This window comes from Phascolarctos cinereus, unplaced genomic scaffold (assembly GCF_003287225.1).
Source record: "Phascolarctos cinereus isolate Bilbo 61053 unplaced genomic scaffold, phaCin_HiC Scaffold_3;HRSCAF=262, whole genome shotgun sequence".
NCBI lineage: Eukaryota > Metazoa > Chordata > Mammalia > Diprotodontia > Phascolarctidae > Phascolarctos > Phascolarctos cinereus.
In genome coordinates, this window is record NW_027555736.1 from 153968391 (window position 1) to 153993486 (window position 25096).

Below are 25096 nucleotides of genomic sequence, written 5' to 3' on the forward strand. Positions count from 1 at the left end.
TTCCATCTCTCTTCTATTTTCCAAGTATATCAGACATTTGCTGACTAAAGCACTTTTTGAGCTCCTCTGGTCTCCTTATTGTGACAATTAATATACATTGGTAAAACTTGTGGATAAAATTATTCTAGCCATTGGCTGTATTGTTTCTGTGGTCAATTTCTACTTTTTTATTTTTAATTACTTCCTTAAGTACTTTAAGGTTGAGCTTTATCAATTGTACACCGTATCTTTTACTCTTTATCACTCTCTTTTTAAAAACTAATTCTGATCTCAGCTCTGACAAGCTGAAGATCTAACTCTTCACAGAGAGCTGACTCAGCGATAATTCCCACATTAATAACAAGTCTTTTCCTTTCTGTTGAAATTTCATCTTTTCTGTTCTTTGTGGTATCATTTGATATTATGCATATCTAGGGACTATTAATTCTTTTTTTCAAAGAAAGTATTCATATTACAGAGTATGAAGCTTCTCTGTACTCTACAAGTCTCTCTCCTTCCTTTTTTTCCTGAACGATGTCATCCCATGTGTTTCTCTGACCTTTCTATGCCTTTGAACTCACTAAGTATCATAGAGTATATATTGATTAAAAGGTTACATCAAGTTCTTCAAAGAGCTTCTCACTTCCTTCTCATCAATGGATGTGTTGAACAAGCTGTGGTTCTTTCCAGGGTCATCTTTTATTAAATGTCTATCATCAATACCGCAATACATAATGATACACAATATCCCATACAATAATGTTTCTTGTTGCCTGCAAGAATACACCAAAACCCTCTCAGCCAACTCTTTGTTCTATTTCTTTCTTTCTTTTTTTTTCTTCGTTATATTTCTAAGGAAGACCATTTTGCTATGATTTCATTCTTCTAACGAGAATGTTTAAACTGGAATGATTCAGGTCCTCCAGTGCCATGTATAGTCATTGATTATTGCACAAAGATCTCAAGTTTAGAATATCGAAAATCAAATTAAAATTTATTGATGTTCTAAAAACTTTGATTCTCCACCAAGACCTGCTGTGCTGCCTCATTGTGGCATAGCAATCACCCTGGTTTCTTGAAGGCTTCACTCGTGGATTGTACACTCTTATGTGTTCTACCATGGAAAAACTTCAAGTAGACCTTCAGCAAGAGAAGGATCAACACAGCTAACTAAAGAGAGCACATCAGCAGCTGCTGAGTTAAGATTCAGCAAGTCTTTTGACTCTAGTAATAACAGCTGCCAAATTGCATGTTCATCTGCTTCCACTTTGTATCCTTCCCCTGGATGGGCAACAGCTTTCACGTCATCTGAATTGAAACTTATGCTTGGGTGACTGAATCTAGACATTATGCTTCTTCTTTTCCTAGCACTTTTCTCCCCTGTACCAAAAGCCCTTACGACAGGAGGGCCTTCAGCTTTTTTTGCATTATGGACCGCTTTAGCAGTCTGGTGAAGCTTATTTTAAGAACAATGTTTTTAAATGCACAAAATATATAGGATTGTAAAGGAAACTATTTTGAAACATAGTTATTGAGATATTGGAAAAAACCAGTTCTTGAACCCCCAAACCACTGCTTTAGGATGATTAGCCAGCTCCTCCATTATGAATTGGCCAGCTTTACTGTAGTTGTGTTACAGATGGGAAAACTGGCCTTAAACAGTAAACAAATAGCTAGCAGGTAGTCACATTAACTCACCCTGGAAGAGGCTCTCAAGATCATGTCCCCGGAGTCCTATGGCATGATTAAATGTCTTCTGCCTTGGCTTGGGCCAGAAGATGACTCTTTTCTGATTGGGCTCTGCTTAATAAAGCCAGGGGATTTTTCCTTGTAATGCTGTTGGGAGAGTGATGCTGCTGACATAGCCAAACGTACACTACCATAACCTGGAGTTCAGCTCTTGTAAATCACAATGGCACCAGCTGTGCTGAATGGCCCCTCCCAGTGAGAGCCACAGGAGCTGGCATCATTGGTCAAGGCAAACAGCATGGTGTAGCACATGAGCATTCAGGCTGCATATGGCACCTCCTGTACACGCCCAGCCATTCCAAGGTAGCCAGGGTGTGAAAACTAACAGTAAATTAAAACAAACCAAATCCCTCTGCTCTCTTTTCTGCTCACTCCTTGCTTCAAAGTTGGCAGCCCCCAAAAATCTCTCCTGCCCACTTTGCAAGTTACAGGCTCATACATCGGACAGATGGCAGCATCTGTCAGCCAAAAGCAGGCAATTTAGGAAGTTTCTATCTTAACCCAGCTGGCACACACACAGCCTTCAGCTGTCTGGTGCCCCCCCTGAGCTACACAGCATTCTCTTTATCTCCTCTGCAGCCAAGGATCATGCAGATGTTAGCTCATTATCACAGCCACTGACTATGCCATTAACAGGAGAACTGGCATCTCTATACACATCAGCCCATCACAATGCGTGGGTTGGCTGCCTACTGTGTGCAGAACATCGTATGATGCACAGTCGGTCCAACATGTTGAGAATCACAGTCTAATGGAACAAGGTCCCTGACAGAGAGGGCATTTTGGTTGATGGCTGAGCTTTTTCTAAAATCTCATAAAAGGACAATGGGGTGAATTTCTCTCGGTTGAAGCCACAGAGCTTGTACAGGATGTTTCAGAAGCTATAAGATTACCTAAAGTTAATAGTTTCTGTTGTGCCAAGAAAAATTGAATTTAGTTTCTATCATGGGAGGTTTTTAGAACATTGTCCTGGACTCAGAAGGGAATTCCTAGATCCTATTAAGGAGCCAAATGAAGATCATGATGGTTTAAGATGAGAACTTAGGAATCACTTCAGAAACCAAAATTCCTGCATATACACGGATAATATTTGTAAAGCACTTCACCAGCCTTAATGCACTATATTATTATTATTAACCTAATAAACAACTCTCAAGAACAACAGCTGCTTAGCATTTAATATTTGACAGAACCAAGAATAATACTCCTCTATTCTCTCATCCTTATGGCTCATCTTTCTGTTTTTCTTTAGGAAAGAGGAAAGGCAACTGTATCATTGGTGTAAACTGACACCCACTTATTATCTGGATGTAATATTTCAAAAGGTCTGCAGTTTCATCAGTGCAGTGATGTTGATTACAACCCTACTATGCCTTAGTGGAGGGTCTTTGTCTTTGTGTGTGTGTGTGTGTGTGTGTGTGTGTGTGTGTGTGTGTGTGTGTGTGTGTATTACTGTGACCTCAAATTGTTGTTATCTGGTAGCTAGCCTTCTGGTGCTGGCCCTCTCTAAACTTAGCAGGGCTGGGTTTAAGAAAGCAAACATGCAGATTATCTCTGGGCCTGGACTCAAAGCCTTTCTCTTTTGGTTAGACCTGCCTGAGTTTTTGTTCCAATGGCATCACCAAGGTTATCCCTACTCTACCACAAAGTGGGAATGTGTATATTCATTTGGTCCATTCCAAAAAGCTTAACATTACAAGAGCATCTTTTTTTTCTTTTTTTGGCCTTTGAGATCTGTCAGTGACAGGAGATGAAAATGTAATTCTTCTGTCCTCATAAGATTAAAGGGAGGGAAGGCCATTAACTAGGTCCCAGGGAAACTTGACATAGTAAACAGTAAAAAATTTAGAACAAGACTCTTACTATAAATCTGAGCCAATTGGATGAATTAGGAGTATATATTAACAGTAGAGACAAATAGTAGTAAGGGCTCAGATAGGTGGCAGAATCCAGAAACCAGGTGGAGGACCAGGGACACTGCAAGTGTGTAATAGTCAAAACAAGAAAATCATGGCATATGTTTAATAGGAATGTATATGTATAGCCTATGTCAGATTGCACTCCATCTTGGGGAGGGAGGAGGGAGAAAAATTTAAAACTCAAAAGCTTATGCAAGTGATTGTTGATAAATTGAAATAAATTAATTAAAAAATGATGAATATGAAGAAAATCCTGGTAGTACAAGTGGACCAGTGGGAGTCAGGGACCCAGACGAAGAGACTGGACAATAGATAAAGGGCAGCACAGAGCTGGGTCTGGAGTCAGGAAGACTCATCTTCCTGAGTTCAAATCTGGCCTCAGATACTTACTAGCTGTGTGACCCTGGGCAAGTCACTTAACCCTGTTTACCTCAGTTTCCTCATCCACAAAATGAGCTGGAGAAGAGATGTCAAACCACTTCAGTATCTTTGCCAAGAAAACCCAGAATGGGGCCATATAGAGTCAGAGATGGCTGAAACGACTGAACAACAACAAAAAACCAGCCCAAAGGATGAAGCTTGGTACTGAGCCAACCGACGAGCATGGTATAATAAGAAAGATTTTGTCGTAGCTGTAGCGTATACTAAAGAGTCACATGCGGAGAGGCAAAGTAATCTCTCCAAAGTGAGAGCTGATAAAGTTTCTTTTCTGTTACTCATAGGACCTCTAATACTTGCACAATCAGCTGTAAGCTGTACCTTCTTTTGATCACTTTGCTTTTTGCCTTTATTGGCATCCTAACCAACAACACTAGAAAGTTCAGTTTCTGCCTTACTTATACTGAAGTGTCTCCATCTAGTGGTAGAAAAGGTAACTTCAGGTTGTTTGTCTGCAGAAGCCTAAATGGCTATTGGGTCACCCACCACCTGAGGGCAGGCAAATGAGCAGTTTCCAGAAAGGCATTGAGGGGAAACATAGAGTTAGATCTTCATTAGTGCAGGACACCCACGATCTGTGGGAAATCGTGTTGGCCAAGCTTGCCGACTGGTTTCATCCTGCATGCTCTGTTGTTGGAGAGAGCTATTAGTGGTTACCCAAAAGGAGATGAATGTTACTTAACTCTGCTGCCAGGTGGGAGGCAGCGCAAAATGAGATAAAATGCACACTCACTGGCCTTCTGGTCTAGGGCATCCCCAGCAGAATAGGCATCAATATAACCTACAATCTCATAAAAGGCAATAAGAAACCCAGGTCCCAGGGTAGCTAGGTTGCACAGTGGATAGAGCTCTAGCCTTGGAGTCAGGAGGACCTGAGTTCAAATGTGGCCTCAGACACGCAACATTCACTAGCTGTGTGACTCTAGGCAAGGCACTTAACCTCAACTGTCTCACAAAAAAAAAAAAGAAAGAAAGAAAGAAAGAAACCCAGGTCCCAGGGGGGTGCATTTCTAAATGTGGTTGACCCCAAGTTTCTGAGGAATATGTACTTTGCTAAGAACAAGAAAGACCTAAGGAAGATACAAACCAATAATGCCCATCCAGAGGCCACTAAAGCCCTCAGCACCAAGGGTGCCCCAAGCTGAAGTTCTTCATCCTGATTATCACCAAACCCATGGGCCCAAATGTCACTATCAAACACATTCATTCAACAAACATCTAAGTGCCTACTTTGTACCAGGCACTGTATCAGAGGTTGGAGCTACAGAGACAAATATAAAGCTATTCTTGCCTTTAAGAGGCTTACATTCTATTTGGTTAGGCATCATGTACACATAATTAAATGCAAAATATATGCAAAGTATAAATCCAAAGCCATTTCAGGGAGGATGCTAAAACTTGAGGGGTAAGAGGGGACAGGAATTATGGAGGATGTGGCACTTGAATTGAGCCTTTCAAATACCTAGGTATTCAAATAAGTGGAGATAAGAGAAGAGATTGCACTCAAGGCAGGGGAGACAGCCAATGCAAAAGCCTGGAGTTGGGAGACGGACCATCATGCAGGAAGAACAGCAAAACCAGTAGAGGTGGAATGTAGAATGCATAAGGTAGTTTGGAGCCAGGTCGTGTAGAGTTGTAAAAGACAAAGGAGCTTGCATCCTTGATCCTTGAGGTAATAGGGTGACATTAAGATTTCTTCAATAGGATAGAGGTATAGGCAAACCTATGCTTCAAGAATATCAGTTTGGAAGCTGTGGGGAAGAGTACAGGAGAGAGTGACTTAAGAAAGTGAGACCAATTTAAGAGCTATTGCAATAGTATAGGCTGGTGGCTGTATCAGGGTGAAAAGATGGGGAAAATGTTGTGGTAGAAATAAGACTTGGCAAATGGTTACATATGAGTGGTGAGAAAGAATGGATGGATAGAGAAAAGATGAGTCACAGGTCAGGAATGATGGTAGTACCTTAAACAGAAATAGGCAAGTTTGGAAAAGGAGTGTTTTTTGGACATGTCAAGTTATAGATGCCTACAGGCATTCAATTAGAAATTTGTGATACGCAGTTTGTCATATGGGATTGGAGCCTCAGGTAAGACAGCTAGGAGTTATCTGAGTAGAGGTGATCTTTGAACCCATGGAGGTTGATGATGTTGCCAAGCAACAATGCATGGAGAGATAAGAGGACAGAGCCTTGCCTGAGGACACACACAGCTCGGGGCTGGATATGCATGACGATCCAATGAAGGTGTAAGGAAAACCAAGAGAGAAAAGAGTATCCAGAGATGGCTAGGGTTGTTGATCATCTCTTAGGAATAAGCATCCACAGCCAAGCTCACAAACTGCCCTTTGCTCACATCTATAGCATTCTTGATCAACAAGCATATCCCTGCTGGTTGACGCTTAGGTGACCTCTGCAGGTATAGAGTCTCTGGGTCAGTCTAATGGTGTATGCTGCCCACTAAACCAGGTCAAGTCACGGGTAGTCAGACCAGCGCAAAGCACTGGGGCCCTGCTTGTTTTCTTTTCTCCTCCATTATGACAGCAAAGCTAATTAAGAAGATGACTTATGAGCAACTGGGAATATAAACATTAAGGTTTTGGGGTTGTTTGGCTTTTTTTTGTTGGTGGAATGGAATGACCACACTCTCAACTGCCCCAAGATAGCAGGAAAAAGTGAAAATTCAATTAAGATGCAAAAAGTACCCTGATCTCTGATAAGGTGTGCTAGAAAACCTTACCGTCACATTGCTCATTCATACACATTTTGATGTGCTATAGATTAAAGAACATTTCTTTTACGTGTGTTTGTATATATTTTTATGTGTCTATCTAATTTCCCCAACAAAAAACAAGCTCCTTGTGGACAGGAACCTACTATGGTGATTTTTTTTTCCCTATGTAGCCTTAGGATCTGACAGAGTACCTGCCACATAGGAGGCACTTAATAAATACTTGTTAATTGATTGATAGACAAATAAATGTATCAAGAGGAAAGCAGCCAGGAATGTGAAGGGTCTGAAAACCATGTGAATGCAAGCAGGTAGAGGAACTAAGGATGCTTGTTTTGAAGAATAGAAGACTATGGGTAGAGAGTGCATTCAGGTATTGGAAGGGATTTTGTGGAAGAGAAAGTGGATGTTCTTATAGAACCAAAGGGCTTAAGTTACAAAGAGTCAATATAAAGAATTTTCTAAGAGTCCAATAGTAAAATGAGCATCTCATCACTGGAAGAATTCAAAGCCCAGAGATGTCAAACTTATGTATATAGCCCACAAAACTCCCAAATCTGGTCAAACCAGAATAAAATATAATTGAAAAATGGTTTAAAAAATAAATGAAAACACAATAAAACACAGGTGACGTTAATTTGTGGTTTTCTAAGTTAATAGGCAGCCCAGGGATCTGTCTGTACTTGAGCTTGACACCTCTGGTATAGAGATGACCTATCAGGGATAGAGAGGATTCTCACCTTGGTTCAGTAGTTAGGCTAAGTGACCTCTAAAGTCCTTTCCAGCTGGATAAAATCATGTGATTTTTGTAAGTCATGAATAAGAATGAGTTGGAAAGGTCTGTAATTCTGTGGACTAATGAACTTTGGTTTAGTTTAGGAAGGGCACATTCTGAAAGGGTATACAGAGACAACTCCAAACTTTTATCACCAAGAAATAGGCTTCCTACTAATAACAGGATAGAATTTGAAAGGGGAAAAACAATAGTGTGGTCAGTACCTGCTAAACATCTCAGCAATGCAAGGTGTAATGCTGTTTGCCCTGTCTCTTCTCTTTCCTTCCCCCAAATATATTCTCCCTATGCATATGCCTGGCTCCCCATCAGCACAAACACATGCCTTCTCTCAAGGCATGGGCTCAGCTCAGTGGTAAATAATACTCCATTATCTAAGCCGTGATGGATTCAAAACAGCTCCAGCTGCTGAATGACGAGTGTCTTGTTTAGCCAAGTGAAATGACTCAGAACAAAGGGAGGGCTGGGCCAGCTTGCACAATCTAAGTGAAGAGAATGCTTGAGTCCTTTTGGTTAAAGTAGAGTTCTGATGGCTTGTCTATGCTGCCTCGACTGAGCACATACATTTGTCTGTAGGAAACTTGTCCAAGGAAGCAAACTGAGGCCTTTGATTTGCACGCACTTCCAACTATCACCTTCTACCACTGTCACCCAATCCTCCCCTTCTAATATACACAAACTCTCCTCTTCAAAGCACATTGGCAAAGGTCCCATTTAGTAAATAAGAGCCTCATTGCACCGTCCAAAGAAGCTGGTGTGGCCCAAAAGGAATCAGTGACTCTTAGGTAGTCTTTTTTAATGTTTTAATAAATTTATTATTTTTGGGTAGTCATTTCTAGTATAACTCTCCTCCACCTTGAACTCTTCTTTGTTATAAATGAAGTGAATCAAACTGTCATTCATCAGAGACCACATTCTGCACCCGTAGTCTCCTGTGCCTCTGTGGCAAGGAGGGAAGTGCATTTCTTCATTTGTATCCTGAGATGAGCACTGTATCAATTCATGGAAGCTCTTCCATGTTTCTCTCAATCCCTCCTACTTAAGTATTTCTTATAGAAAAACAGTATCCCATTACATTGCCATCCTACAATTTGTTCAGTCATTCCTTAGTCAATAGCTGCCTATTTGTTTCTGGCTTTCTGCTACCACAAGATGGGCTGCTATGAATATATTGGCATAAATGGTGCCTTTCTTTCTGTCTTTGACTTCGTTGGGGTAAACGCCCAGAAGCAGGAACTTTAGATGAGGGATGTGAGCAGTTAAGGGACTTACCTCACATAATTTCACATTGTTTTGTAGACAGGTGGGAAGAATTCACAGTTTTAGCTAGCCAGTCTTGTACAAATGAGAAATACTGGTAGCTTTGTCAGTGATATTGTAGTTAAAGCCTTCATTCACATACCTCATCAATCTTTCAATCAGTGGTTGTGGCAGACATTTTAGGAGACAAAGAAGCAGGGTAAGACAATCTTTGTTCTTACAGGCCTTACAATCCACCTGGGGAGACAAGATGAATTTTCACACACACACACACACACACACACACACACACACACACACACACACACACACTCACACGTGATTCCCCTACCCCAATGTGAAATTATTCTAAAAACCATGGTGCACACCTATGCACATGCACACACTCACACATGTGTGATTCCCATACCCTAATGTGAAATTATTCTAAGAACCTGTGGCATTCTTGTAAATATCTTCAGTGATGGTACGTTTGAGAGAAAAAACAAGTCATTCAGGAACAAGTCAGATGAATAAGATGAGTGACTAAAATTAGCAATATCATTTTGGATCCAAGGTGAAGCATGACTACAAGAATAAGGAAACTGACTTTTTGCTGGGCTTTATAATATGGCTGGCCCTGAAGGCCAGCCCACAACTGGAGTGAGGCATGGTTTGGAGCATAGGCCCGTCATTGGAATAAATGTACCTTTTTCCAGGGGGACTATTTTGAAAGGAACAAACACTGTCGCATTATTTTACGATCCTCACATGTGCCCTTTTTAGCATGGGGTGGCTCACCTCTTTCCTTTCTTCTCTTTACAGATGCTACCACTGATTCACTATATAAATGAAACCCTCCCGTGGCCCCAGCCAACCAACGACATTGGGTCTTCCTACCCCCACCCCCAAGCACAGATTTGTCCCCACCTACTACAAGCTAATAACAGCTTGGCTGTTAGAATAGGTTTCCACTTTTGTGTCTGATTCCACCAGCTCCTCTCTGTCTCCTCTTCACCCTAATGACCTAGTACTGCCCTGGTTTAGGTCCTCATCTCCTCTCAGCTGGATTACTGTAATAGTCTCCTAACTGGTTTCCCTGGTTTTAGTCTATTCCTTCTACCATCTTCCACATAGCTGCCAAATTAGTATCCCTAAAACACATCTGACTATTTCACTTCCCAGCTCAAGAATATTCAGGGGCTCCCTATTGTCTCTAAGATAAAATAAAAACTACATGCTGGCAGTTAAAGGTCTTCACAGTCTGACCTCCGGCCTACCTTTCAGATTTTTCTCCTTCCAACACAATGGTCCAGGTACATTAATCTACTCTTCCTCAGTCTCATGTGACCAAATCTTTGCAAAGGCTTGCTTGAAATGTACTTCCTCCTCTTACCTTTGCCTCTTAGAATGCTTGATTTCTTTCAAGAGCCGGTTCAGGTGAAACCTCTCCTGCTCCTTCTACATCTTAGTCTTTTCCCTTTTAAAATTCTGTATTTACTTAAGGTCACAGACTAAAAACTGAAAAGAAACTTGGACCTTCTCATTTTATAGAGGAGATAAATGAACCCCAGGGAAGTTGAATAAATTGTACATGGTCACCCAGATAGTAAGCATCAGAGGCAGGGTCTGAACCCAGAGCCCCTGACTCCACAGCCCCAGTTCTTCCTCAGCAGAATGTAACCTTGAGGACAGTGGCGATCCTGTTGGTGTCTTTTTGTATCCCCAGCACCTGATACAGTGCTTTGCACACAGTAGGTCCCTAGCAGTTTTTACAGAATTCTGTTTCTTCCAGTTTTTCTACCTACTAAGAGCAACACCAATCAGGAGCCACTCTCACTTTGTGTTAATGGTGCATTTTTCCTGGCACACAAAACAAGCCAAATATTCTCTCTCCCTGCACCAGTATTCCGTTTATTTTGTGTTCTCCAACCTACTTTAATGGAAATGTCAGCTGTATTTTTCTTATAATGAGATTTGACCTTCCATAAGTGGAAAATAAAATAACTACCTCTTAGCTTCTCTCCCACCTCTGGTCCCTCCTTCCTTTTTTTTTTTATTTGCTTATTGCAGAGAAATCAGATGACTCCTCTAATACCCGGGCTAATGGCTTTTATTAGTACAGTGCTGACATCGTCCCAATATAGGCTACTTTAATTAAGAAACTACTTACACTGCATACTTTCATGGTAAGCATTTCTCAGAACAGGAAAGCTGGGATTTTCAATAAACATTAACTAGGAAATGATTTAATGCCTGAGATGCATAGCAGGTGTATTTGCCTCTCAAAGGAAAGCAAAGGAGTTTGGGTGTATGAAAAAGAGGTCGATGCCAGGGAGTGGATATTGGACGACCTTTAAGTTATCTTCCTTACCTCCCCCCCAGCCCCATCTCATCGCATCCCTCCAGGACGGACAAAACTCTGCTATATTCCTGGTACATTTCTGATGTTACAAAGGAATGAGTTTCATAACAGGAGAAACATCTCCCCCTGCTGGTTCTTGAGGCTCCACTCCCCTACCCAGCTGTCCTCTCCCTCACCCACCCACCCACCTGTTTGAGATTGTGATTTTTACAGTGAGCCAGGCATGCTCACCAGGAGCTTGTCAGCCTCTACTCTGTCTCCCCACCCCACCCCAATTTTCTCTGAAGGTAGGAGGAAGAGATGAGCAAAAACACTGGGGATTTTCCTTCCTTGGTGACAATAAGAACAAACTTTTATATAGTGCTTCCTGGGCAAGTATGCCAACAAGCCTTTTGTGTGAATGACTTTATCTTATCAGAAAGCATTGATTAAATGTCTACTGTGTGCCAGATACTGGGGATACAAATAAACAAAAATGAAAATCCTTCTACATTTTGCACTAGGTAGACAATAAGTTAAGATATACTTTAGTTCAGAAAGCTTGAACGAAAGGGGAACGGGTTTCATAGGATAGTAAAACAGGTTTTCAAGCTGGAAAGGACCTCTAACATCATCATTTGTGTCTTAGACCCCTTCTCACAATAAAGTTCGAAAATGCAAAAAATATGATACATAGCATTAAAGTCACCCAAAAATTAAAAAAAATTTTTTTTGCTATTCTGAAGTTAACAAAAAGCAATAAACATGAAGATTTCCATGTACAAAGAAGTAGAGAAAATAAGAGATTGTATATGAAATTATGTCTGTATTACATAGAGATATCAGTTCTGTGTGTTTATGGACCCCAGATGAAGTCAAACCCCTATATTATCTAGGTGAAGAAATGATATAGTCAGAGGAAGATGCTTATTGTCAAATATTAAGCCCCCTCCATATTTTGTATGCTTACAGAGACAGGAAATGGTAAGATTAAGGGGAAGCCAAGAAGTGGGTATATATGTATAGATACACATATATAATTACATGTTTAATATGTGTTATAGATTATAGCTAGGTGGTTCAGTCAATCAAACTAATGGGCCTGGAGTCAGGAAGACTTGAGTTTGAATCTGGCCTCAGACACTTACTGGCTGACTGGCTGTATGACCCTTAGCAAGTCACTCAACCCTGTTTGCCTCAGTTTCCTCATCTAAAATGAGCCAGAGGAGGAAATGGCAAACCACTCCAAGAAAGCCCCATGGACAGCATCATCCATGGGGTCACAAAGAGTTGGACATGACTAAACAACAACAAGATGTATTATATACACATGAACATATCTCTGTAAAATCTTTATGTGAACAACATTCACATGAGAAGGGAACAGGGAGATTTCATAAATTATTTTCTACCAGAAAACACATTTTGACTTGACTGAAAGGCATGGAAACTACAAGGGTGCACGAGGCTTATCTGCTGACTATTTTTTAAAGCATTTGATTGAATAGTAAAATCAGACACAAAATGAAATTTTATAATACCACATAATTTAAGCTAAAGATACCAGGCCATCTCCTGTCTCTGTAAGTTTGCACAGGCCTGGAATGTACATCCTACTTCCCTCTGCCTCTTAGAATCCCTAGTTTTTCTTCAGAGTTCAGCTCATTAAGCCTTTCCCAATTCCCTCAGCTGCTAGTGCCTCCCAGTTCTACCCCCCCCATTTAGTAACTTTTATTTTTTATATGCTTTTGGGCATATATTGTTTTCTTTAATAGGCTATAAGCACCTAGATGGCAGAAACTTAAAATTTCTTTGTATCCCCAGCCTCTTGGACACAGTAGAGGCTTAGTAAAGGTTTGCGTAGGCTTAGAGCCTGGCTGCAGCACTGACATATGACATTTTAAAATCTACAATCTATGTATTTAAAATTAAAGACTTTCAGCCAATGTGAAAAAAATTAAAGAATTGAATTATGTAATCGTTTTCCCTTTTTCTTCCATTCTATGAGTAGGCTGGCATAAGAAAGATAAGTCGTGATGCTTACTATTTTTCAAATTTTCAACTAGTCTAAAGAAACCCATATGTGTACTTATATGTGCACATACGTGTACACAGACACACACACACACACACACACACACACACATACTCCTGCTCATCATATATGTAGTGATGCTGGATTTATCTGCACATAACCTTTATACTTCAGGAGGACTTTTCTGTGTGCTTTCTCCTTCTCCCCAGTACTTTTCCCCCCTTCTAGAAAACCTTCCTACTTAATCCTAGCCTTCTTACTCTAACAAAATGTACTCTTAGGAAAAGACTCTGTCTGCCTTCACTGATTTAAATCTGGTATGAATTTAAGACAACATGGCCTCTCTCACATACTAAATTTTTTGATAAAAAGCTTTATCTCTAGTTAAAGGAATTTCAGGCCTTAATTCAGAAGGTTCTAAAATGACCACTTGCCTCCTCTGGCCTGTGTGGAAATAATTATACAACCTACTCATTGATGACTGATATTTGACTCAGCCCCTAGGACAATTAAACAAATTGTACATGAACATCATCAGAAATGATAATACTGTAAGGAATAACTAATCAAGAAATTCAGGGACATGTGGGGAAACGTTCAGGAACCAGTGCCGAGTCAAATAAGCAGGACCAGGAGAAGAATTTATGTAATGACCAAACCAGTGTAAAGGAAAACACATTCAGAGATACGGCTGATCGATGAAATAAGCAACCATAACTTTCGAGAACTGATGGGGAAAGCATCTCTCTTGCTTCTTGAAAGCGAGGTGGTGGACTATGGGGTATCCATTTTCAGACATGGAAACTGTATTGATTTGTTTTGCTTACATGTATTTCTTTGTCATGGGGAAGGGACCATTGAAAAATGACATGATGTTACAGGAATTTTTTTTAAAAAGAGTATACACACACACTCCCTCTCATATAAATAAGCATAATCTTCACTAAAAAAGTGCCCGGTACGAAGCTCTAGAATTAGCTACCTCTGCTTTAGAATGCCTCATAGACTATGTATTCACCATTCTCTGACTCCTCTCCACAGTGTCCGGAGGCAGACAACAAATCGGCCGCCCCCAGCGGGTGGCAGACCCAAGCCCCAGCCCAAACCTAAGCCTCAGGTACCACAGTGCAAGGCTCTGTATGCTTATGATGCTCAGGACACAGATGAACTCAGCTTTAATGCCAATGACATCATCGATATTATCAAAGAAGGTAAGAGGATGATCATTTGAGACTATTTCCAGAAACTATCATTCCACCAGGTTGGGTAGCAAAGGTGCAGAAACCACCTGGGGGATGAAGGGGGAGGAGTGGCATGACGGAGTCAAAACTCAGGGTCAGAAAGCCATAGTTTAAGGAATTGGCAGTTACAGGAGTTCAGAATGTGGTTGAACATCAGGAGCCCATGTGGTCAGGTGAAGTTTGGAAGATGCAGACAGATCTCCAAAAGTCAAGAACTTAGGTGAGTCATTTAAATCAAGCCTTCTAAAAAAAAAATCAGCATATCAGGAAATAAGCCTAAATCTCAAATGAAAAGCCTGAGCTCAGAGCTTCAACTTCCAGAGGCCCTGACCAGACAGAACCTGCCTCAAGCAGCCCTGATCAGTGGTGGCCAGGGGTGGGCTTGGTGGAGTACATGCAGCTGGCAGAAGGCCGAGAGGACTTTGAATGAAGGCAGGCAAAGATCTAATACTGGCCACGGAAAGGATGACAGAGCTAAGGCTGCAGGTAGGCTCCATCACAACCACATCATGAGAGGAGCCCCCAGAGTTCATCTACACCATCTCCCTGTACCCAAATCAGAGCAAAATCTAAAAATGGAGTCCCAGCTACCCAATGGTCTTATCCCAACCATGCCAAGTCGATCATACACATCAGAGAGAAGTACCTGAGCTAAGATACCTCGTCATTGTACCTCCGCTCTCAATCAGCTAGTCAACCAACGAGCATTTATTAAGAGCCTGCTACGTGCCAGGCACTGTGATAGATGCTGAGGATACAAGTATGAAGAATAAAACAATCCCCACTATTAAGGAGCTATATCCTAACTGAGAAGATAACAGGTGCACACACAGAATAAATCTATAATGACAACAAATACAGATATATAAAATGTGAAGGGAAAGGGAAGGAACACTTATTAAACATCTGCTATGTTCCAGAAACTGTGCTAAGTACTTTACAAATATTCTCTCACTTGACCTTCACGACAACCCTTGGGGAATAGGTGCTATTATTGTCCCCATTTTACACTTCAGGAAACTGAGGCAGAGGGTAAATGATTAGTCCAGGGTCACCCGGCTGGGAAGTGTCTGAGGTCGTATTTGAACTTGAGACTTCAGGTCCAGGGTTCTAGCCACTGTTTCACCTAGTTACAGCTAAAACAAATATCACTGGGTCTTGTTGGCTATCAGGCTTATCAGTTACCTAGAACCAAGCTCTGAAGCTCACAGTATCACAGAGAGATGGAGGAACACAACTAGGACCCTGCTCTGGAGGAGCTCAGGAGAGAAAGAGAGAGGGACAGAGGAAGAACATTGTAAAACAAAAGAGATAGACTCGCTATCCTCTAAGGTTCCTCCCAGCTCTGACACTGTGATTCTGGATTTACTAATTCGTGTTGCAAAAACCTTTCTCTTAATATGCAAATGGAGCTGCTGGCTTAGCCCCACAGCCAAAAGTGGGGGTTAGGGACTGAATATCCATGGTAACATCATCTTTCTTTGAACCTACAGATCCCTCAGGCTGGTGGACAGGCCGATTGAGAGGCAAACAAGGACTGTTCCCCAACAACTACGTGACCAAGATCTGAACACAAAGAGATGTTGGACCATATTTGGGGAGGAGTCCTAGAAAGAGATGGAGCAAAGAACATTTTAGATGACTCCCCTTGTAAGCAACAGCAAGCAATATCTTCTCTGCAGCCTGGAGTTCTTAACTGCACCTTCACTGGGGAGCTTATTAAGGAGCCAGGAGGAGGGTGGCATGGGGTTAGAGGGTGGTGGGGGGAGGGTATCATTAGGAATTACTCTTATCTAAAAGGCAACCAGGTAGCCTATGTCATAGGAACCCAGAAGGACAGAGATGTAACCAACCAAGATTTATTTATTGTATTTAAACTTGGTCAGATGGAAGGTGAAGTCTATTCAGTCCTTCTGATTTCTGTCGAAGCATCAAGTCACTTTCCCACGCAGGCCCAGGAAAGTGGTAAAGGCTGTTCTTGACAAGTGCCTTTTACTTGGAGCCTCTTTGTTTAAAAAAAAAACAAAACCCAGACAAAATGAAACAAAACCCCAAACTTCTTGACACAGACAGTCTTCTTTATACCTCTCTGCCAATGCTGCAACTCTCCCTGGAGGGATCTGTCCCAAACAAGGCTCTGGGGGACCCTTGGACAGAGGACTGACGATTCAGAGTATGAGTGAGCAGTCTCCATCCAAATGCTGAAGGCAAGGGATGCTGTGCTGAGTCTCTCCAAGCAGATGTGGAACAGCTGGTTTGCACTTTGCCCAGAATTTGTGTAAGGACAGTCCGGCTGGGCAGTAGCAGGGGGCGTGGGAGGGGTGGGTTATCCATGTTGCCTTCTTTGCGTCTTAAATTGGAATGTGGCTGGCCCATGTTGGTTTTATGTGTAATGCTGTACCTATTACAAGAAGGATCTCTCTTCCTCAAGCTGTACATTTATAAAAGCAGATCATATACTGTATATACAAAATCCTAAAATGGTAGAAACATGTATGAATGTATAATGTAGTATCCCACTGTACTTAGTCGTAAGGTAGTTTTATTATAAGACTTGCACCAGGTACTTACAAATGTGTGCACTATTCCTTTTTAATTATGGGATCAGTGTTACTGCTCTAGCCCACGCCCTTCTCCATCCCCATTTTAGATGGCTATTGCTTCTTGGTAATCATCTTCATCTCCTGCTCCACTCCACTCCACTCCCCAATTCTCCCAAATAAACAGAAGAATCGGTGAGCTGCCTTGTTCATTCACAGATTCATATTTCTGTGATTCCTCCTTCCCTCCCCAACTAGCAAATCTCTTCTTTGACAGTTGCAAAACCAAGGCATGGATACTGTACAGCATGAGGCTGTGACCTGTTTTCTGGCAGAGAAAATAAAATATGAGGACCACAAACTAGTATAAAGCATAAGTATCGAGAACTGGAAACATAAAACCTGATTCAATAAATACACTTTTTAAAAGCTCTTTAGTTCCATATTATGAGCAGTTAAAGAAATAAACAGGAGATAGAGGGAAAGGGATAATAAGAAAAGGGTGGGGTATGGGGTGTGGAGGGGGGTGGAGTGAGGCCCAGAAATAGAGGAAGCTAGAGAAAAAGCCTTGGACCCTTGGAAACCTGGGGGGCGGAGGGGGGGGAAGGGGAGTCAGAGGGGATAGATATTCTCCCACCCAGTCTCTTCTTCCCACAATACCCCACGTCTTCCTCTGCTCAAAGGTCAAAATCAACCCCCTTTCTGATCCCCTGCCTCTACCAGGGACTATCTCCCACCCAATCAAGGTCCAGCCCTTTTTACCCAAGATTGCCACCCCCAACACACTTAGCCCACTCCCCTGCCCAGCCTGACCCTGGACCCAACAATCATGAGCTACCTCTACCACTAGTCCTTAACCTTTGGGCAAACTGCTTCTTACCATCTACTCTTTCTCTTGGGAGTTTGGAGAAGAGAGGGAAAGAAAGGGTATTATCTCAGAATAGAGAACTTAAGTGGGGAGGACACAGGTGCATAATAATAACTGATGTTTACATGAGTCTTTTAAAGTTTACAAATCACTTTACTTACATGATCTCCTGTGTGCTTCAAAACACTGTGTACACTATTATTCCTATTTTACAGATGAGGAAACTGAGGCTCATAGAGGTTGAGTGACTTGGTATGGCCACTCAATGTCAGAAGCTGAATTTGAACCCAGACTCTCTTAATCCCAAATCCATCACTCAATCCCCTACACCATGCTGAGAGATAGAACATTAATCCTTTGTTATGGCTACAGTAGTATTGAAATTGGAAAGCCAGGGTGGTATTATTTTAGAAGGCTTTATTTTAGAAAACTTGAGATGAAATTAAACTGAGGGCCAGATATAGCCCATGGACCAGCAATTCCCAGTCTTCTATACTTGGGGAGATCCCTAGCTGAAAAAGTCCTAGATTTTCATAGATCTAAAAAGCATTGGTTAGGAAGATAAAAGAGACGAAGGGCAGACAGGATGCTGGGAGTTTCTACATAGCAGGCCAAGGTCAACTACTGTTCATTTTCTTCAGGGACTGTTAGCCTCTGCTCCTTTCTGTAATCAGTGTTTCTGCCTGGGTTCTAGCAGCTGCCAGAAACAAAACCACCAAGTTTGAAGATATCTCCTGGGTAACATACATGATATTTAGTCATGTTCCTTATGACAATCAAGTACTTGGGTTATTTTCCAATAACCAAGAGAGGGGTTTTTTTGGCCTACTTCCAGATTCTTAGCCATATTCCAATCAGTTGAGGTTGCAAGATACATGGCACCTTTCATCCCAAAATCCGCATGGCACCTCCCATCACAAAATCTCTTGCCAAGCAGCTACTCTGATCCCCTCTGGAGTCACAAAAGTCCTCCCCTCCCCAAAGTTTCACACACTCATCCTTCTGTCCTCTCCTCCTCTGGATCTTCCAGAAGCAAAAACAGATAAACCTCCTTTCTGCCTCCTTTCCTTTTTCTTCCTTCTTGATCCTGCTTTGGCTCCTTTTCTTGACTATTTCCCCTCTCGGGCCTGGCTCTGAACTACCTTCCTTCCTTGCTATCGGGCTTCACTCTCCCTAGTGATAGCCATGGCACCTCTTTCTCAGCATGTATCACTTCCTCACACAAGTGAACAACACTTAGTCCTCAACGCCCCATGAGATAGGTATTCTTATATGACCAAAAAAAAAAAAGGATGAGACAGAAAACAGCCAAATGTCTGCACTCAAGTCACAGCTTATTACAAGACCAAATCAGAACTAGAACTTTGATGTCCAGTCCCTTTGCCTCCCCACAGGGCAGAGCTATTCTTTGATTTATGTTCAATAAATGAAATATCTACAGAAGGCTAATGGTTGACAAGCTAGAGCTTATAAATTCTGCACAGTCTAAAATTTAAAGAAATACTTTCTGAAACCTAGAAGTTTTAATTAATTGACTTTTGAGGTTTCTCATATTCTGTTTTTCCCTGGGAATTTTTAAGTTAGGGGCATTAGAATTATGGTTTTTAGACCTGAAAAGAATTCTCTTTTTTATGGAACCTACTCATTTTTTCTTTCTTATCAACTCAGTCACTGATCACAGACCTCTACACTGTCAAGTAACTGAGTTCTTTCCCAATTTTTTTCTATTCTACATGAACTCACAGTCTGGGAAATCATTAATATCACTATGTGCATAAATTGGTGTACTAGATGAATAAGAACCCAGTCATTTAGCTAGTTATCCACCAAATGCAGTATGTACATTGTGAGCTCTTTGAGGATAGGGACAACATCTTGTGCATTTGTGTGTTTTTTACATAGCGCTTTGTAAATAGGTACTCATTATACATTGGTTGAGTGAATAAATAAATGTGTACAGGTAGATAAAGTGGGAAAACAGGCAAGATTTAGGATAACAATGTAAAATTTGGGTTAATTTTAAAGCCATAGGTGGGCAGTAGTGTAGCAGATAGCAATAAGGCCTCAAAGCCAGGAGAGAAGCTGTATAAGATATAATTTATAACAACTTTGACATTTATTTTTTTTAAAAAAATTATTCACCATTTTATTTTTCCCCAATTACATGTACAATTCTTAGCATTCTTTTTAAAATTTTTTGAGTTCCAAATTCTCTCCCCTCCCCTGCATTCAGAGGGCAAGAAATTTGATATAGTTTATATATGGGTAGTCATGCAAAACATATTTCCATATCCTATTTTGACATATTTAGAGGGTTAAACACCCCAAGAGTAGGGGTGAGTATAGTAGGTATAGAAAAACTAGGTGGAGCACTTCTTTTCTGATTTTTTTTAAAGAGTCTTCAGAAAAAGCTCTGGTTTTCTTTCTCCTAATGATTGTTTACTGAATATTATTTATTAGATGACCCCCCCCCAAGTGTTAGGCAGCCAAAGGTATAGCCCACAAAAAAAAGCCCTGACTTAAAGAAACCAAAAATAAAAATCTTGTTAGGGAAATAAAAGCTACACAAATGAGAGCATGACAACAAGATGAATAGTTGAGACAGTGCTGGAGGAGCTCCGGTCCTAGAAGTTATCCAATACTGATCCCATAGGCCATGAATAATGCTTTCAAACTTTGGAATGTTCTGAAAGATGGTAGCCATCTCTAATTAGGGCCAGCTGTAAATGGAGAACTAAGTTGTATTTGGAAATCTCTAACAGCTATAACTTGTTTTGTCTTGTTTTGTTTAAAAAACAAAATAAGGTAGGAAACAGAGGTAAGAGGTAAAACCAGGTGCTTGCCACCTGTATTTCTGAATTTCTTCTAATTAAATTGTGCTCATTAATGATTACATTGTACCTATAGCACCATTACAGCTCAGAGTTCACCTACACTTCCCTCCTCCTCAATGGCTTGGATAAGTCACTCAAGACTTGAGGCACCTTCCCCACCAAAAAAAAAAAAATCCACTAAATGGGTTGCCACAAATTAAATCTAGAATATAATGGAACCCCTTTAAAAAAAATCACACACATACACACACACCGAAAGGGGAATAGGGATAGAATATTTACTGTGTTACAATAGACATTTCCTTTTATTTCATGGGATAGTTTGACCCTTCTTTAAATTCATGTTAATAACAAACATATTATAAAAAAGAACTTTATGGAGGCGATATGGCGTGATAGATATAGGGTTAATCTCAAAACTAGCAAAACAGGTTAATTCCTGCCCTGTGACACTGGAGAAGTCACAACCTCTGAAGGCCACAAACAACACTAAAAGAAAATAAAAATCAAATACATTAGATTTTTTACCCTCCTTGTGAGAGGAAAGGATGAGAGGGCATGAAGTGTGTAACAACTCCACTTCGTTGAGGGGAAAAGGCAAGAAAAGCCCTCAGGGGCAGGAAAACAGTCCAGGAGGCTAACGTGTAAGCATTACCCCTGCACAATGCTTACCCTGGCCTGTTTCAATGACAGCAGTTCGTTTTTATGAACAGCCTTCTGGGTTCGAACCCACAGTTGTTAATTACATCCAGAAAGGAAGGATTGCAGGTCAACCTGGTCCTCCGCTGGCAGAGGGCCTGGGGCACTGCAATTACCTCCCAGAACTCATTTATAAAATACGCTCCTTTACCACCAAGAAATGGGGAGGCAGAGTAATTTTAAAAGTTAAGAGATTTCTGTAGCAATGTTGATAAAGGGAAGTTAGCAGGCTATATTGAGGATAGGCCTGAAGGGTTTCCCTTTCCTGTGTACAATAGACTTCCAAGCACAAACCCTAAATAGAGTTCATCAGTTCATCCAGGGTGATCAGGTTCTGATGAATTGATTCACAATAATTAAACTCACAAAAGACTCAAATATAAAGCAGAACAGAAATTTATTGATTTACAGAAGGGATGACAGGTACAAGTCTACTAGAGAAACCAAATTATAGGTCAGAAGGTTGCTTGGTGATTGGAAAGTCAGAGTGAAGGAAGCTGAATAATTCTAAGAGGTATATTCATCAAGATGAGAGAGCCCAGGGAGTTAACCTTTTCATCTTCAGAGTATTTGTCTTAGAACAACCAGGATTAGTTGTCTGATCCTGTCCTGGACAGTGTTAGAGACAGATTCCTACCCTCCTTTTTCCTAGATTCCACACAGACCATCACCATTCTGTTTGTACTTTTCATTATAACACCCCTCTTCATTTAAATATACTTTAACGACCTAGGTTGTTTGTAAGTTTATAATTTATTTACATTGATTATGTTTCAGGTACATTGCCTCACAAGAAAAATACTACTAAGGGACCTTTCATTACTACATCCTGAAACTATATCCTGAGCCAGGCTAAGTAATACTACATGAATAATGCTATTAAATAACCTTTAAAATATGTCCATTTGACAGTTTGCCCACAAAATCGATCAGTACAACATGGAGAACAGTATCATGCCTAGGTAAATCATTTTGCTTTGATTAAAGGAAAGACCCTTTGAGATTAAATACATTTCATGATCACACACATTTTGACTTTGCAGCAGGAAGGATGCTATGGTAGTTTCTTACCTACTCACAGTTTTTGCTAACCTAAAAAAGACAGGAGTGATATTTCAGATTTTTAAATCTCCATAAAATTATTTACAAATGATATTCACTTCAGCTGAACCCTCAACTTGCGGCTGAAAGTTCAAATGATTCTGATCTGCATAAAGTAGAAAACGGCACTGATGAGCATGCCTGAATCAGAACTATAATAACCCCCATCTTCACAAGCATATAGATTTCCCTTTTTGATTCAAGGACGAGGCAGGAATCTTAATTTTGCAATTAAAATAAAAGAGACTCTTTCTTGAAGTTATTGGAAATCCATTCTCAGCACACAGTATGATTTTTCCCATTCATATTTGTGACTCTGGTGTTCATACAATCACATTGTCACAGTACAGACAGTTCCAAACTTACAGAGTACATTTCAAAAGTTCATATTTAGTTATTTGGAGCTCAGAATGTGTTCCCATAGAAAATATAATTTAAATAGTGGTTAGTATATGAAAGCCTTTTAACAAATATTACTGAGAAACATTATTCTAAGTTCCAAATCTGAAATGTGCTAGGAACACATTTCCCTTTTGGCAAGAAGAGAATAATACTCCTAGCACACTAACTGCTATGTCTGCTAGCTATGCAACACAAGAGGAACATAAAAGAGCTAGGGCCATTCATTCCTAACTCATCCCAAAAAGCTGCCTGGACACTTTCCTTCTAATCACCCCCTTACACCAGCCATTTCTATATGTTAAATCAGAAGCACTTAAACTTAAGCATGTCCAGCAGAAATCCTCCTGCTTATTCCATCTTGAACTGATCAATTAGCTATGCCAGAAATCTATTCGCATACAATTTTTAAAAAAATTCAAACCTTCTATTCAAAAGGTTTTGAAATTCAGCAGGTTTTTTGGAGAATAAAAGGAAGGGCTATAACAAACACAGTTAAGTAAAAGAAACATAGTACTTAATTGCTATGTATAACAATACCGAATCAAAACAAGTTTATAATAATTGAGCATTAAATTCTGAGGGAAAATATATACAAGTTTCCTTAAGGAAAATTATGGTTTTATTTTTCCTCAATATACATTGAGAAAACAAAATAAAAAGGTTCCACAAAGCAGAGCAAAAGAATATGTACAAAAGTGGGATGTGCCAAATGAATGCTGACATACAAGAGTGTGTGGACTGAGGATTCTTCCAACTTGGGTCCAGCCATCTCATGACCTTCCCAACAAAGGTGATGCAAGGTCTTGGACAGTTTTTGAATTTAGCTGAGGAATGGTGCTAATCTTCATGAGTTTGCTACTTGCATACTTATTCTTGATGGCCTGAATGATACCAAATGAAACAATGTTAGTTCTGGCCATTCCAAAAGCAATTGATAAAACATAAAAACGTGACCCACATGCATTCTCCAAATAGGATTACTAGCTCCAGAGAAGGAGAGATGTGGAAGTTCGAAGACAACACAACAGACATTTTCGTGGTGCTTTATTTACAGTTACAGGGTCAGCTGTTATTCTGTTTACAATCAATCACCCTCAGTAACACTAAATATTGTTTCCTCCCATATTTGTTAATAGAAAGAAAAAAAGACTATACAGTTAATGGAGATAAAGTGCTCTGGGGATCCAAAAAGTATATTTTATAGACTGTGCTACAAGACAGCAGAGATGGTATACATCCATTTTGCTATAAACAGTGGCATAAGTGTAAAGGGATAGTTACTTTTAGAAGTCAGAAATAAAAACAGGGGGCAGCTAGGTGGCGCAGTGGATAGAGCACCGGCCCTGAAGGCAGGAGGACCTGAGTTCAAATCCGACCTCAGACCAAACACTTGACACTAGCTGTGTGACTCTGGGCAAGTCACTTAACCCCAATTGCCTAAAAAACAAACAAAAAAAAAACAGAAATAAAAACAAACAGGAGCTAATGATCATCAGGTCAAAATCATCAAAGACCTGGATATGACTTCCTAGCACTAATGGGATCCCCAAAAGGGACAACACCCTGCCCTAGAGGTGCCTGATATTCTTATCAATCACACATACAGGAAAGTGAATCAAGTTTTGGGGCAAGTAGCACTTTTCCTTGGGTAACTAGGACAGAACAACAGAGCCCAAAATAAAGGGCTGTTGTGTATGAGGAAAATGGACTGCAATGTGTCCATACAGACAGTACATGGATCCACGGACCTGCCTTAAGGAGGCCACAGTTCTGACAGCCACTTAGAAAGCCTTCCACAAATATTTCTGGTCACTCACCCATCACATAGTCCTAATAGCCTTTTGCTCTTTTCTTTTGGAAGCCCAAGGTGCTAAAGTGGTATAAGAATAAATTCAAAAGAGTAACAATTGGAGAAGAGAACTAGTCAAACCCTCTCATTTTGGAGGAAACAGAAGCTCAGGGAGGTAAATGTATGTGCCCAAAGTCACACAGGTAATTGGAGGCAAAGTCAGGATTCAAAACTAGGTCTTCTCATTTAGAATAATGAAGTATCTTCTTATAAAACTAACTGATAAGTCCCAAATATTCCCAGAGCTAACTTTCTCAGGGAATTTCTTCCCTGAAAAAATGCCACCCCAAATGTAAAAACCTTTTGCAGGAATGGCCTTCCATATCTACTGAGTAAGCC

General features: G+C 40.6%; 2 protein-coding genes across 7 annotated transcripts in view; one reads left to right on the forward strand and one right to left on the reverse strand.

Moving 5' to 3' along the window:
- MYO1E (myosin IE) overlaps positions 1 to 17437 on the forward strand; it is a 236524-nt gene extending 219087 nt beyond the window's left edge. For both annotated transcript variants that reach the window (XM_020981944.2, XM_078151237.1), the window contains exons 27-28: positions 14265 to 14434; positions 15958 to 17437. In XM_020981944.2, the coding sequence (XP_020837603.1) occupies positions 14265 to 14434; positions 15958 to 16034 (247 nt within the window). In that variant the 3' untranslated portion in view covers positions 16035 to 17437. The remainder of the gene's footprint in view (positions 1 to 14264; positions 14435 to 15957) is intronic.
- Positions 17438 to 21785: 4348 nt separating this feature from the next.
- Positions 21786 to 25096, reverse strand: part of CCNB2 (cyclin B2) — a 44490-nt gene continuing 41179 nt past the window's right edge. For 4 of the 5 annotated variants that reach the window (XM_078151241.1, XM_078151240.1, XM_020981924.2 and 1 more), the window contains one exon: positions 21786 to 23789. In XM_078151241.1, the coding sequence (XP_078007367.1) occupies positions 23679 to 23789 (111 nt within the window). In that variant the 3' untranslated portion in view covers positions 21786 to 23678. Of the gene's footprint in view, positions 23790 to 24725; positions 24779 to 25096 lie in introns of all 5 variants that reach the window. The other variant, XM_078151239.1, reaches the window with a different exon arrangement.